Source organism: Puntigrus tetrazona, chromosome 6 (assembly GCF_018831695.1).
Source record: "Puntigrus tetrazona isolate hp1 chromosome 6, ASM1883169v1, whole genome shotgun sequence".
Lineage (NCBI taxonomy): Eukaryota > Metazoa > Chordata > Actinopteri > Cypriniformes > Cyprinidae > Puntigrus > Puntigrus tetrazona.
In genome coordinates this window covers 22,502,268-22,516,030 of record NC_056704.1, presented here as the reverse complement: position 1 = coordinate 22,516,030, position 13,763 = coordinate 22,502,268, and the positions used below count along the sequence as shown (strand labels likewise).

Sequence of the window (13,763 nt, the reverse complement as noted above, 5' to 3'; positions counted from 1 at the left end):
TTAAAAAGCTTTTCCAAAAAGGCAGCAAGAGCAGATGTGATTATGGAGCTCTTGCAGAAGGCTGTCTAGATCATGCGAGGAGATGCTGATAGCGTCTGACTGAAATGCTAACCTGGCTTGAGATCTGACTTCATAATAGAGCTGCAACAGCACAAACAAAACAGATTCTCTCGCTCTATTCAAACAGGTTTTTATTAGTGGTGCTTGTTCAGGTTATGGGTTTTTCGTAACCCTCCCCAAACCCTCTGCGTTTGGCAGATATGAGCGATCTAGCTGAAATGACGTAGGTTGGGTAGAAGAGGTGTGCGAGACGATAAGCGCATTGTAAGCGATAATTTATTCATCTGTCATGTCGTTGTTATGCAAAATGTGTGCATTTTCTTCAGAAATTGTAAAAATAACAATCAGCTTTTTTATTATCTATGTATATTTCGCGGAACTGGAAACTTGTCAGACATCCTGCAGCCGATTTCAGCGAACAAGTGCTTCATCGACCTTGACGTACCAACAATCCCGCTTTGTTTTTAATAACTAGGAATAAAACGGAAGGAATGATAGATAGATAAACAAATAGAGCAATGTAAATATATAACGTTGAAATCCGCTGTGACCTTCTCCCAGAACAAATCAAACACAAGCGCGGCAGACCTGCCAGCTCAGAAATCAAACAATTTCAGCTGCCGTTTTTTAAAATAAATATGTATTTACTACGGCTCAGAGAACATGCTTTACGCCGAGAGCTTTCCTCTGATTTATTGACAAAAATATCAAACGTTGAGCGATAGAAGCGTGCCGACCAGACGACCCGTGAGCAACGAGCTGCAAAACCAATAGGAAAAAAAAGGCAAGAGCTATCTGCTTACGGAACGAAACTTCTGACCACATGGAGCCACATTTATATTTGCGTCAAGACATGATGGCTTTGTAATCAGTCTCTGATCCTTCCTCTCCTGACCGCCCTGTGGAATACGATGACTAATCGATGCTTCTCCTCGCGTGTTGAGGCACGTCCAGAGAATCACAAAGTCTACGGCGCAACACATATTGACTTGATACGAACTTAGGAGTGTGAGATGAAACACGATTGACATGTTCGTGTCTGCGCTGCTTCAAACTAAATCAGAGTGTAATTGCTGTGAAAACATTTCAGAATTAATCATATTTGCCCACAAAGCCTGTATAAGTGTGCCTCAGAAGGGCACGGTACCTAAACCTAAACCTTTTTTTAATGTTTTGAAATGAGTTTCTTACCAAAGCGGTGTTTACTTGATCACAAAAAACGGTGATATTGTGAAATATTATTGCGATTTAAAATAACTTTTCTGTTTTCATATTATAAAAAAGTAATTAGTTTGCATGATGGTAAAGCTGGATTTTCAGCAGAAAACATTTAAATAAAAGATTCTTGTCATGATCAATTTAATATGTCCTTGCTGAATTAAAGTAAACATTTAATTTGCAGGGAGATATATTTTCAGTATGCATGGCATAAAAATGTTCTGCGTGCATAGAAAGAGCATATAACCCTTATACTGTATTTGTCGCCATAAAATTCAGTTTCCACTGTAAGAAATTAACCAGAAGTAATATTACTTGATTGGACTGCTAAAAGTGCAAAATTACAATAAAATGCATTTTTAATATACAGAGATACCAGTTTCAGAAATAAACATGCAATTTATAATAATAATATCGTTTGAACGATGCAGTTTCTGCAGGCATATTCTCAGTTATACATAATGTATACTTTAACTCTATCTTAACGCTATCATATTTCAACGTTACATTCCAAACACAGCTAACCAGAGCGCATTGCATGCAATGGTATATACCACAATGCATTGCACTTGACATATTATAGCTCGAGCGAAGTTTTAAATTATTTTACTCTAAACTGGATCTCAAAAATGATGAACTGAATGCCACTCACTGAATTAAACACAGACTGAATAATGAAATGTTATTTGTCACGTCTATGTCAAGTGGTATGGAGTACATGTCAAACACTGTAAATGTAAAACATTATTACGCAGTGTGCACAGTGTGTGTGCATTTAAGGGGACTGACAGAAGTTAAAGACATTTTCTGCCATCATATACTCAACCTCATGCTCTTCCAAACCTGTAGTCATTTTTTTCTTCTGCTGAACACAAAAGATATTTTGACAGTTGTGGGTAACCAATGCATGGTGTTTTCCCCTCCGTACTATGGAAGTCAATGCATTAGGTCAAAAGAAGAAAAGAAACTCATGCAGGTCTGAAACAACTTAAGGGTGACTCGATCGTTTCATTTAATTTTTGGGGTGAATTATCTCTTGGAGATATTTCTACCCAAAATCTGAAAATAACTCTTTCCAAAATAACACCTAGATGCCACATGCTGAATTAAACATGTGCTGTTTATTTATGCATATTGCTTCAAATAGGGCACTATTTTTAAAACAACAGTATTCTGACACAAGATGCTGCATCACAGAATGCATTGTGCTTGACTTTAATATATATATTAATAGCTAAATACCACTTGCAACCTTTATTTGGACTTTGGACTGTGCATAATTATTTCATGTCAAAAGTTAATTTAGCTGAACTGTCTTTATTTTACTAATGAAGAAAAACAAATCATGCTCAGTGCTCAGGTGATGCGTATGGTCCATGATATTGGTACAAATTATATGTAATGAATGATGACTGTATATTTTAAGTTGAATGATTCATAAAGTTCCCACTTTGACTGAACCTTAGTTCCTAGGTCATTTACAAGATGGATTTAAATGCTGATAAAGCCAAAAGCCAAAGTATGATTGAAAGGTAATATATGTGTGTGTATATATATATATATATATATATATATATATATATATATATATATATATATATATATATATATATATATATATATAAATAAATAAAACACGTTCATTCTGTGGCACCTAATTTTTTTTTTTAATAAGACCCTTACTCTGTTTTGTTTTTGTCTGGAGTCCTGATTTCGTCATATTGCATAATTTCACATACGCTACGAAACAAACAGTATATGCAGTGTACAGTACATACTATGAAGCACGGAGTAAGGAGTATGTTATCACTCCATTTCAAGCTTACCCTGACCATATGATAGACAGTATCTGATACACAGTCTTGCACCTCTTGTCTCATTTCCTCCGTTCGCTCTCCCCCTTTCCATCGCTCCCCCTCTCCCTCATCCAATAATCACATCACTCCACGGAGACCCTGGGCAGCATCAGTGAGTCATGGCATGTGTGTTCTCTCTCAGGTCCAGATGGACCACAGTGCACAGAGCGAGCTCCCATTGGTTATCACTCCATCCCCATCCATTACTGGAGATCATACACTCGTCCCTCCTGCCACCTGTTCTGACATGGCCATGCTAGAACGATTCTGTCCCAATGAAACCCCACAGGAAAGAGGCAGAACCAGGGGTGTATTAATTAGTGTTCCACTAGGCACTCACTCTTGTGTGAAAAGTGCCATCAGGAAGGATGCTGTTGGTTTTAAATGTGCAACATCTGTGCCTTAGCAACTTGTGTTCGGGATGAACAAAAAAGGCTATTATGTTTGAATAAAAAAATGACGAAAAACAACACACAGTAGTGGGCTGACGCTTTGCAAATAATGACTGCTAAGACAGAGAATGCAGGAAACAGGAAGTTTAAAAATGCATTCTCATTATAAATTGATTTTTTTTTTTTTATGGGAAACATTTGGCATTATTTCTTTCCTCTCACAGCTGACGCTTCTTCAGCAACATATAATTGAGCACAACTGGATTCCATTAAATTTACTTCCATTCATCAGCGTTATTTTGACATTTTTAAAACTCCAGGAATTCAAAATTGGGAGTTTAATCCCAAAACTGACAATAAACAATTATGTTACACAATATTTTGACGCGACAAGAATACTTTTTTTGTGCGAAGAAAACAAAAATAACATAATTTACTCAATTATTCTTCTCCCCGAGTTACGTCTTCTATCATTTCAGAGAGTATCACAAAGCATATGCATGCTTTCCACCAGAAAGTCAACAGCGCTCAATACGTCAAATACGTTCTTAAGTAATCTCTAACATTGTGAAAGACGTAGCTCAGGGGAAAAGAATGATTGAGTAAATTATGTTATTTTTGTTTTCTTTGCGGCTAAAAAAAAAAATTATTGTAGCCGAAGTTAAGCCTAACCCTTTAAATAAATGCTGTTCTTCAGTACAAACAAAATTCTTTAACATTGATGATAATAATTATAAGAAATCCTAATCACCAAATCGGTATTCAAGAATGATTTCAGATTTTTATTGTAAAAATATTTCAGAATTTATTGTAAAAATATTTCAGAATGCTACCGTTTTAAACAAATAAGTGCAGCCTTGGTTATGCCTGTGCACTGTAGATATACCCCCCAATCTCTGCATTTATCAGTAAATAAATTATAGATAAAGTAACATAATCCGTATTGCTTGTTGAAAAAAGATAAGATTGTAAAACCATGCAAATGGATGCAAGAATGCACCCTGTGAGAACGGGCCCTAAGGCACTTCAGCAGAAGCCTGCACTACTGCGGTGCAAACAAACGCAAGGGCTCTGGAGACAACTGGAGTGCAAGCGGCTCATTTCGCACCTTTCATTAGTGACCGGTCTGCTGACCCGTACCTCTTGCTGTCTTTCAGGAACTCGTTGCCTCTCCTCCAAGAGTACGAAGCTCTGGGGGATGCGTGCGGCCGGCATTCGATGATAGCTTCCCCGCCTCTCTGGATCAGAGTGGTCTTCTTCACTGGGTTTTTTGAGAAGTCTGGAGGAGAGGCTGAAAGACAAGGGATTTGTGGGGTCCGGCTCAGATATGGAATTTTATTGGACATATTTCACCACCAGATATACTGAATACCAGCAATCACACACACTAATAAAATTGATTTTCATGAATTGTTTGTGATGCACTGAAATTACATATATAAAAATGTACGTTTTCATATATTCCAAACCTAAAAGTGAAAAAAGCGTAGCAATCACATTTATTTAATCATCAACACTCAAATAAAAACTTGTGTTATATATAAATATAAACTCCACATAAGGCATTTAAATTGACAGCAAAATGTTAATTACATAATTATGAGAAAATGACATTGTCTTTCATAACAGATTTATTTGAACATATATTATGCACTGAAAATACCACTAAGCGGTTAAATAAAATATATTGAATATGTATCGCAGTGTATATATTTAGCAAACATTTATTCTAGTTGTATAATCAGGTTATAGAAATGTCACGCTTTTTAAAAACTATTTCTTTTTTTTTATTTTTCTGCGGTTGAGACACTAATTGAGTGATTACATGAGACGATATTTCAGTAAGTTGTACTTTTTCTTTTAGCATACCTTCTGATGTTCATACATGTTTATTTCATGCTTTAACTAGCAGCAAAAAAGAAGAATGATTAAAGAGATGACTGATACGGTTTTAAAAACCCTATTTTATTGAGATTTCTGTGACTCTATTTGCGTTCTCAGATATATCAAAACGATTAAATGTATTTTAAAGCAGCACATAAATATGGCACCAAATTCCACGAATTTCCAAGGCTTTTCCAGTTCTGAAAATCACAAATATAAAAACTTGTGCGCCTCTTTGATGAAATGAAAAGATGCTTACCCACGACTTTGAGCTCAGCACTTGCATATATAACTCCGTTATCATTCTCTGCCAAACACTGATACATCCCAGAATCCATCAGGTTTATGCTGGAGATGGTTAACCCGCCACCATCAACATGAATTCTGTCCTGAGCATAAACAAAAGTGTCAGGGCAGATTGCATGCACCGCTAATAACCTAGATATATAATACTCCAACACATATACATTTCGAAATATAAACTCGGCTGGTATATTTCATGTCTTAGTACTTCGGTGTTGATCTGGCAGTTAGTATTATCACCTGAGAAACCAAAGGCTGCCCATTCTTGAGCCATCGGTAAACAGGTTGAGGTTTTCCATTAGCCTTGCACTCCCAGTGAAGATCAGACTCGATAGCCATGTTTGCGTCATACAGAGTCTGCGACCACTGCAGGTGTTCCACATCTGTGTGAACAGCAACAAACTACTATAATACAAATGCAGAGGTCTGCATCCTGCCGTAACGCAACGGCTGTCTCTCTGAACTTCCTCCCTTGCAATGCATTGCAACAATGATGAAAGCATTGTGTTTTATAAACCACCAAAAAATGAGGTTACTCTGTGCACATTAATTCTAGATGATTCTTCCTGTCTTGTAAAGGAGCACAGAAGCAGTGCATATATTGTGGGCTCTCTGAGTCGACTAAACAACGCCTGCTATAGCCATTCTAATTAGTCTTGCCTTGACAATTGACAATAAAATCTATTCTTTCATTATTTATTATTTACCACAGGTTGCTGCGTGATCCGTTATCTGACTCATTAAAAATTTAAATTTATTTTATTGATTCTCCTGCAGTAACCGTGATGGCCGACAAAACGCCGCATGGATAGGAGAGATAAGGAAAGGTCTTTTAACATCGTAAAAACACCATTTTTTGGACACGGATGACTAAATATTTACAAAACAGGCCAATTATCATCTAACACATATTTTGACCTTTGGCTATGTATACTTAAGTCACTGTTTGACCTTACTTTGAAATACAAGACGTCCTTTTGCAATACTTCGTCCTTTGGAGTTTTCGGCCACGCATTCATAAAGCCCAGAATCCTCTGGACGGAAATATGGGATCTCCAGGACACCATTCGAGTGATTTATCTTCATTTTTCCTGGGAAGGGGCTTCCATCCGCTCTCTTCCAGGAAATAGAAGGCACTGGACTAGGAAAAAAGTTAAGAAAAGAGACTATATTAGCATTGGAAAAGTGAAGGCTTAACGTGATTACAAGTTACTTAACAAGTTATTGAACAAGTTACACAATCAATTTCTGCGCAACTGAAATTCAAGTTTGGCATACTCTTCAGTCGCTTGAAATAAATGAAGCAAGGATACATTACATTGATTAAAAAGTGACACTAAAGACAATTATATTGTTACAAAAGATTTCCAATTTAAAGAAATGCTGTTTTTTTTAACTTTCTATCCATCATGATGGTTTCCATAAAATCATCAACTAGCACAACATTATTTTGAAATGATTTCAGCAGGATCACTGGAATAATGGGATTTGTAGTTAATTTTTAAAATATGTTACAAAGGAAAATAGTTATTTATAATTGTAAAAATATTTTACAATATTACCGTTCTTAAAGTATTTTATTCAAACAAACACTGATTTTGAAAGCATAAGAGACTTATAATATATTAAAAACTCTTACCAACCCGAAAAAGGACTCCGAAGCGTTATTACATTTAAATTATGATAAATAATAAATGATAAATAAATGATGAATAAAATATTAAAATAAATGGCCTGGCAGCATATCTATTCTGTGTTTGATAGCCCTCCATATCCCAGCATCCCTTAACCCATTACCTGTGGAGAATCCAAGGCCAGAACCTTGTCTCACCTCTGGATCACAGTCTGCAGCTGTTTTTAAAAATAATGCCTTCCCTCTCCATCTGTTTCCCACTACTTCACTAAGATTAAAGGATCCTGTATATTTCTGAGACATTTCTCTTAAATAAACTGCTAAGATGTACTATGTGCCAAGTGTGGCAATCCCCAGTTAGCAAAGCAAACCTCTGGAGGCAAGGAGTCCATCTGTTAGTAAAGAAGAGACCTACTTTCCTAAAGCGAAACACTCCAGTCGAACTGATGATCCTTTGGAAACGTGGAGCATTTTTTCAAATTGGACTTCAATCTTTGGCTCATACTCCCCCATCACAGCTGGAAAATGAGGATGGACAAGCGTAAGTCTTTCAAGGTAAAACCAATGCACTTCGATTCAAATATGATTATACTTTTTACAGTACATACATCACTTTACGTGCAAACAAACACATGCCATTGCTCAAGAAATGGCTGGTCACCAGAATATATAACGCTTTGGATGCTCATGTTCTCACTAGGTTTATAAATAGGTTAACAACTTATCAAGTCAGTATTTTGTCATGTCATGTCATATTCATTAGCTTTTGACTGATGACTACACTTTTATACTCAGTAGACAAAAATATAATTTTGATAAATGGATAACAAACATACATTTTGAAAAAGATGTTATTTTAAAGATTTATCACACGTATAAAACCGATGCTCATAACATAACGTGTTTTATTAGGCAAATTGTAAAAAAATATTTCAATAAAAAAATATTTAAAAGCGCTATATTAGAAAGGAAAAACAATATGTTGCTTTGCCAACAAGACTTTTTTAGTGAACCATCTTTAGCTAAAGATCCTGACAATTTTGGCTGGTCGACTTGCACCAACCAGAAAATCATGTAAATTTATGCTGGCCTAAAATGGTCTTTTCAGCAGGGAAAGTAGATCAAACACAAGAAAAAGTAAGAAATAAGAATTAGTAAAGTAGTAAGAGTTCAGCAGTGGTCTTGCGCCCCAAAATATTCATAGATAAAAATATTCAATATCCACATGAACTCAAAATATTCAAAACCTCTCCGCCCTACTTCATATACCTTGTCTGGGTGAATATTAAACAGACACTAATGACTGGTGATGTTGAGCCTCCCGGGGTATGCATGCGTGTGTGTGTGAGAGAGAGGATGGAAGTCTTCTTTCTTAATGCAGAATTTTTCTCTCTTCCTTCCTTCCTCTCTCTCTCTCTCTCTCTCTCTCTCTCACACACACACACACACACACACACACACACAAGCACACCCATACAGTTGGCTGAGCATTGCTCAGAGACTATGAATACACAAATGCTATGTCTCTGAGTGGCAGCAAAGCAAACACCGTCATGCTCAAATCTACTGATTCATCACTGTTAGCAGCTCCTCCAGGCTACTCACCGTCCCGACGTAGCACCACTGGAGTTGGGGAACTGTAGACGGTCGTGTTGGTCATCACGTTCTTTACCACGCAAGTGTAGTTGCCCACGTCTGACGTCTCAACTTTTGCAATATATAAGTTTCCAGTCCTCTGAGACACAAATCGTCGGTTGTCCCCAACAACAATGCTGGGGCGGCCATTAAAAATCCAGGAGTATCTAATTTCTGTGGAAGATAAAAATGGTTGGATGAAAGTAATATATATTTTTTTCTTTTAATAACTATAAATACATATAGCCGTAGATATATAGAAAACATGCTGCATGCCCTACTTAGTGTATAACTTGATGCATTATGAAATAGAAAATTTAAAAACTTTTTACATTTTTTTTTTTTTTTTATTAAATTCAACCATTTGAGGATGAAATTTAGATGCGTATGTTCTCATCTTGTTAGAGCTCAGCTGTGGGAAGGGAGTTTATAAATAACAAGGTTAAAGCAATACAGTTTCGATTTTGACAGTCAAGCAACAGGTGCTGAAAACTAATATTGTTCCATGAAAAAGGCATATTCTGGCTCTACAAACAGCTCTATGAAATCTGCATTTATTCTTCATGATTACAAATAAACAACATTACAATACAAGATGATAACCTGTGACGCAGAAATATTACAAAGGTGTATGTGTTTGTGAAAGGCATTATGATAAAACAAATAATTAAATCATCTTCTATTTATTTTCAGGCAGGTAAAATATATATTATATTATGCCGGCAAATAACATATTTCTCAGAAATAACCCTTATACTGTCAAAGCTAGTTAAATGGCCATCAAAGCAACTTTCAATGTCCGAAAATGTCTAAAGCTTTGTTTAAAACGAAAATCTGGAAAAATATGAATTCATTATATATTGCTGTTTGCCTTCATTTTGAGGAGTTTTGGGGTAAATTAGGGTATTCTGAGAATTTACATTTTTTTCTCTAGCTCTCTCTAAGACTTTAGATGTTATGTGAATAACATTCAAGACTTTTAAAATACAAGACTTAATTAAAAGCTTAATTAACACAACCCTGAAGTGATTTGAAGTATCTACATTTACTTTTGTATTTAATCATCTGCAATAAAAAATACAGCAATCTTATTTGTGTCTTTTTTACTGACATTAACTCCTTTTGTAACAGCCTTAATCATTTTTCTTCTATGTCCATTCATTCATGTCACCTCTCACTCTTTCTTAATGAGACAGGAATATAGGAAGACCGCAGAGCAAGGCCTGTGGTAAGAAATGAAGTATGAAAGTATCAAATTAAGCAGCGTTTATTAGAGGGCAGACAGGGGGTTAGAGTGGCTGAAATGTGGATTGATAAGGGCTATTTAAGGTTCAAACAGCATATCTAAGAGTCCACAGCACTGAGGAAAAGGAACCATTTGGCTTCAAGACAGAAAAAGGTGAATTAAAACCATCATAAATGGAGTGGTGACAAGGTGAGGGACCTCCCGTCATTACTGGGCACTGTGCTCAAGGCTTTTAGTCTCTTAGGAAACAAATTCACAGCCACTATAATCTGAAATCATGTGACAGAGCAGACCAATGAACACGGCTATTTTTTTTTATTTCAGGTAGTATTTACTGTTCAGTAATAGAGCTGTTGAATTCAATGTTTCAAACTGTTAGGAAACAAGCAATGGTTACAATCAAAAACACCTCTAACTGTGCACCTTATTCTAAAAACAGACAAATAAATAAAATAAATTACAAATGAAAATAGAAATGGAAATGCAGAAATGTATCGTAAAAAGAAAAAAGTAGTTTCAACAAAAATATTGTTTCCACAATAAATATCAAGCGGCATAACTGTTTTCACCATTAATAAGAAACATTTCCTGAGCACAAAATCAGCATATCAGTATGCTTTCCGAAAGATCATGTGACAGAACTAGAGTAATTATGCAAAAAAATTGGTTTTGCCATTACAGAAGTAAATTACATTTTAGAATGTGTAAAAACAGATAGATAAATAGATAGATAGATAGATAGATAGATAGATAGATAGATAGATAGATAGATAGATAGATAGATAGATAGGTGTGTTGATTCAATTATTATAACACTGTAGTTACAGAAAGGAACTGTTCATATGACTTTTGAGTAAGTCGCTTAAATGTGATTTATGCAAATGCTTTTTCAATACTACTGATAAGAACCACTTCCAGGACTGAGCTGCGCTATCTAGCCATTGTATAAAATCCAAGGAAGCATTATCCATATGAAAGAGCCTCGGATTACGGAATGTGGCAAACAGTCAAGGGTGGTGTGGCGGGAGAATGAGGGAAAGAAAATAGAAGCGGGGAAGGTGTGGGTCACTTAAGACCATTGATTTAACTGGAAATGTGGCGGAATGACAGAACGGCAGTGCGGTGGCGTGAAATTGCACCTCTGGCGCATGTGTGTGTGGCTCTTTGAGGGGCTGCTAATCAGCTGTACACAGACACAGAAGAGGTGCACAGCTGGAACGGGGGATAAAGAGACGTGTCGCTTTAAACCAGCCGCCACATGCCTTTATTACCTTTCAACTGAAGGCCAAGGCTTAAGAAAATAACCTTTCCAAATGACCACAAGGGCACAAGTGCCATTAGGAAGGAGGAGGGGAAGCTAAATGCCAAGAGGTTGGTGTATGAATGCAAGAACGCCAGCTCCAGAGTGAGCCATTGTGCTCCGGTCATTTGAAAGCTTGATTTGCTCACAATATGAGATGATTAAGATACAATCTGAACCAACATGTACCATACATACTGAGTGAGCGGAGTGGAGAGAGGTCTGCCGCTTGCAGTCAATTCCTGACCTTGGATTTGCTTAGCATTATTGCAGAGGCTAAACACAAAGCTTAAATTGATCAAAAATTTGCAGTGGAAAGAGGTCAATGGGTTTTGCGAACAATTTTCACTCTTGCTTTGTACGAAAGGCTCTATTCAAAGTGGAAAAGTAGCGACAACTTTAAAGAAGGGCGGCTTGTGTATTTGCATGCAAAAAACCCAGATGAACGTAATAAATAGCATTCAGATTCATACAGAATACAATAAAATGTACCTCCGAAGTGGGGCGGTGGACCGCACAGGAGCACAACAGCCTGTCCTTCTCTCACTAATACTGGACTTCTGGCCTTGCTGCTGAAATTCTGCAGGTCTGCAAAAACAAAATAATAGGATCGCCATTACTTTTCATTAAAGGCACTGTCATCGCTCTGACGTGCAACAGACGACTCACAGAGCAGGGACCTTTAGAAATGCCACTCTAGAGCACAGAAAGGGACAGGCAAAAATGAATTCCCACACTGGGCTAAAGCTGTGGTGTTTATTCAGATATCAGCTCTCCATCCTCATGAATGTATGCTCAAACTGCGTTTCTAAATTTCATACATTCTTGGAAAAGGTTTCATTTTCCTGTATATAGTGTATTTCGGGTTAGCTGCTTTGGATACGTGTTTTCCAAATGCACTAGCATGAAAAAAAAAAAAGAAAAAAAAAACACGTAATAAAATGTGTTCTGCAAGACTCCGAAATGATGGCTACGTGAGAAGGTAAATCATTGGGAAAATGCTTTTTCCCACTTTGTAAATGTCATTTGCCACTGAAGCACCAGCAATTAGTCCTACAACAATTTCCTTCATCACTCAAAACTTGAAAAGACACATCTACTTCAATGAACAATGTGTTTTTAGATGTACACACAATATAAATGAGGCAGACTATCCGAGTTATGATTATCTGTCGATTTAAGCCCTTCTTTCAATTTTCCATGGCAGGCTGCATTTTAGTTAGCGCCATTGGACATCTGCTGATGGAATCTTCCAGATAGGGAAATGTAGTTGTCAGTTTAAAAGCCTGCTACATCACTGAAGAAAGTATATCTTACCCACTAATGGCACCAAATGACAACATGAAATATGAAAGATATTGTAACATACAGCCAATTTTGCATAATGCATTTAAAGCCTCCAAAGAACACATAGAGACAGTGTAGTCAAAGTAATGGTAAAAAAGAGTGGAGGAGACTGTCAGATGCTATTTCCAAATGTCCACATATACAAGCATATGGTTTAATCTGCACTCACATGCAAACTCCACTTTAGCCTCTCGGCTCAGGATGGTTCCGAATGCATTAGTGGCAATACACTGGTAAACACCGCCATGCTTAGTTGCCTGAGGGTTATTGATCAAAAGGTTTCCCTCAACAAGGCTGTAGTTGAAGTCCATGTCAATATCAAGATCTTTCCCGTTGAATCTCCACCTAAATATGAAAAAAAGGTGGAATGGGCACAGGATAATAATGATGAGATATGCAAGCATTACAAATATAAAGATAGTAAAACAAAAAAATAGCAAATGTTACGTTTAATTAAAAAAATAATAATAATATATATATATAAAAAAATAAATAAATAAAATAAATAAAATATATATATATATATATATATATATATATATATATATATATATATATATATATATATATATATAGAGAGAGAGAGAGAGAGAGAGAGAGAGAGAGAGAGAGAGAGATTAAAACCTAAACTAAAAGAAGTTTAATTTCAGGGCTATTAAAAATGTGCTGAAATACAAAGTTACTAAAATACTACATGTACTGACATACTAAAATTGCTAAAGCTACAACAAAAAACTAAATAGTATTACTTCATCAATAAGTCTAACACTAGTGACAGAATTATAATATTTTAATTTTTACTTTTATAATTTATTGTATTTAAATGTCAAAAGCCTAACTGAATAAAATTAAATAATTTTCATAATAATTTTTCCTAAAAATGAAGTTA

The 13,763-nt window shown here is 36.1% G+C and overlaps 1 protein-coding gene across 2 annotated transcripts in view; it reads right to left on the bottom strand.

Moving 5' to 3' along the window:
• LOC122346450 (contactin-4) overlaps positions 1–13,763 on the bottom strand; it is a 71,521-nt gene that overhangs the window by 16,425 nt on the left and 41,333 nt on the right. Inside the window, exons 4-11 of one of the 2 annotated variants that reach the window (XM_043241063.1) lie at positions 13,044–13,219; positions 12,020–12,115; positions 8,952–9,155; positions 7,762–7,864; positions 6,670–6,854; positions 5,954–6,096; positions 5,670–5,799; positions 4,667–4,817 (exon numbers count right to left, since the gene is read on the bottom strand). In XM_043241063.1, coding sequence (XP_043096998.1) covers positions 4,667–4,817; positions 5,670–5,799; positions 5,954–6,096; positions 6,670–6,854; positions 7,762–7,864; positions 8,952–9,155; positions 12,020–12,115; positions 13,044–13,219 — 1,188 coding nt within the window. Of the gene's footprint in view, positions 1–4,666; positions 4,818–5,669; positions 5,800–5,953; positions 6,097–6,669; positions 6,855–7,761; positions 7,865–8,951; positions 9,156–12,019; positions 12,116–13,043; positions 13,220–13,763 lie in introns of those variants that run through there. The other variant, XM_043241064.1, reaches the window with a different exon arrangement.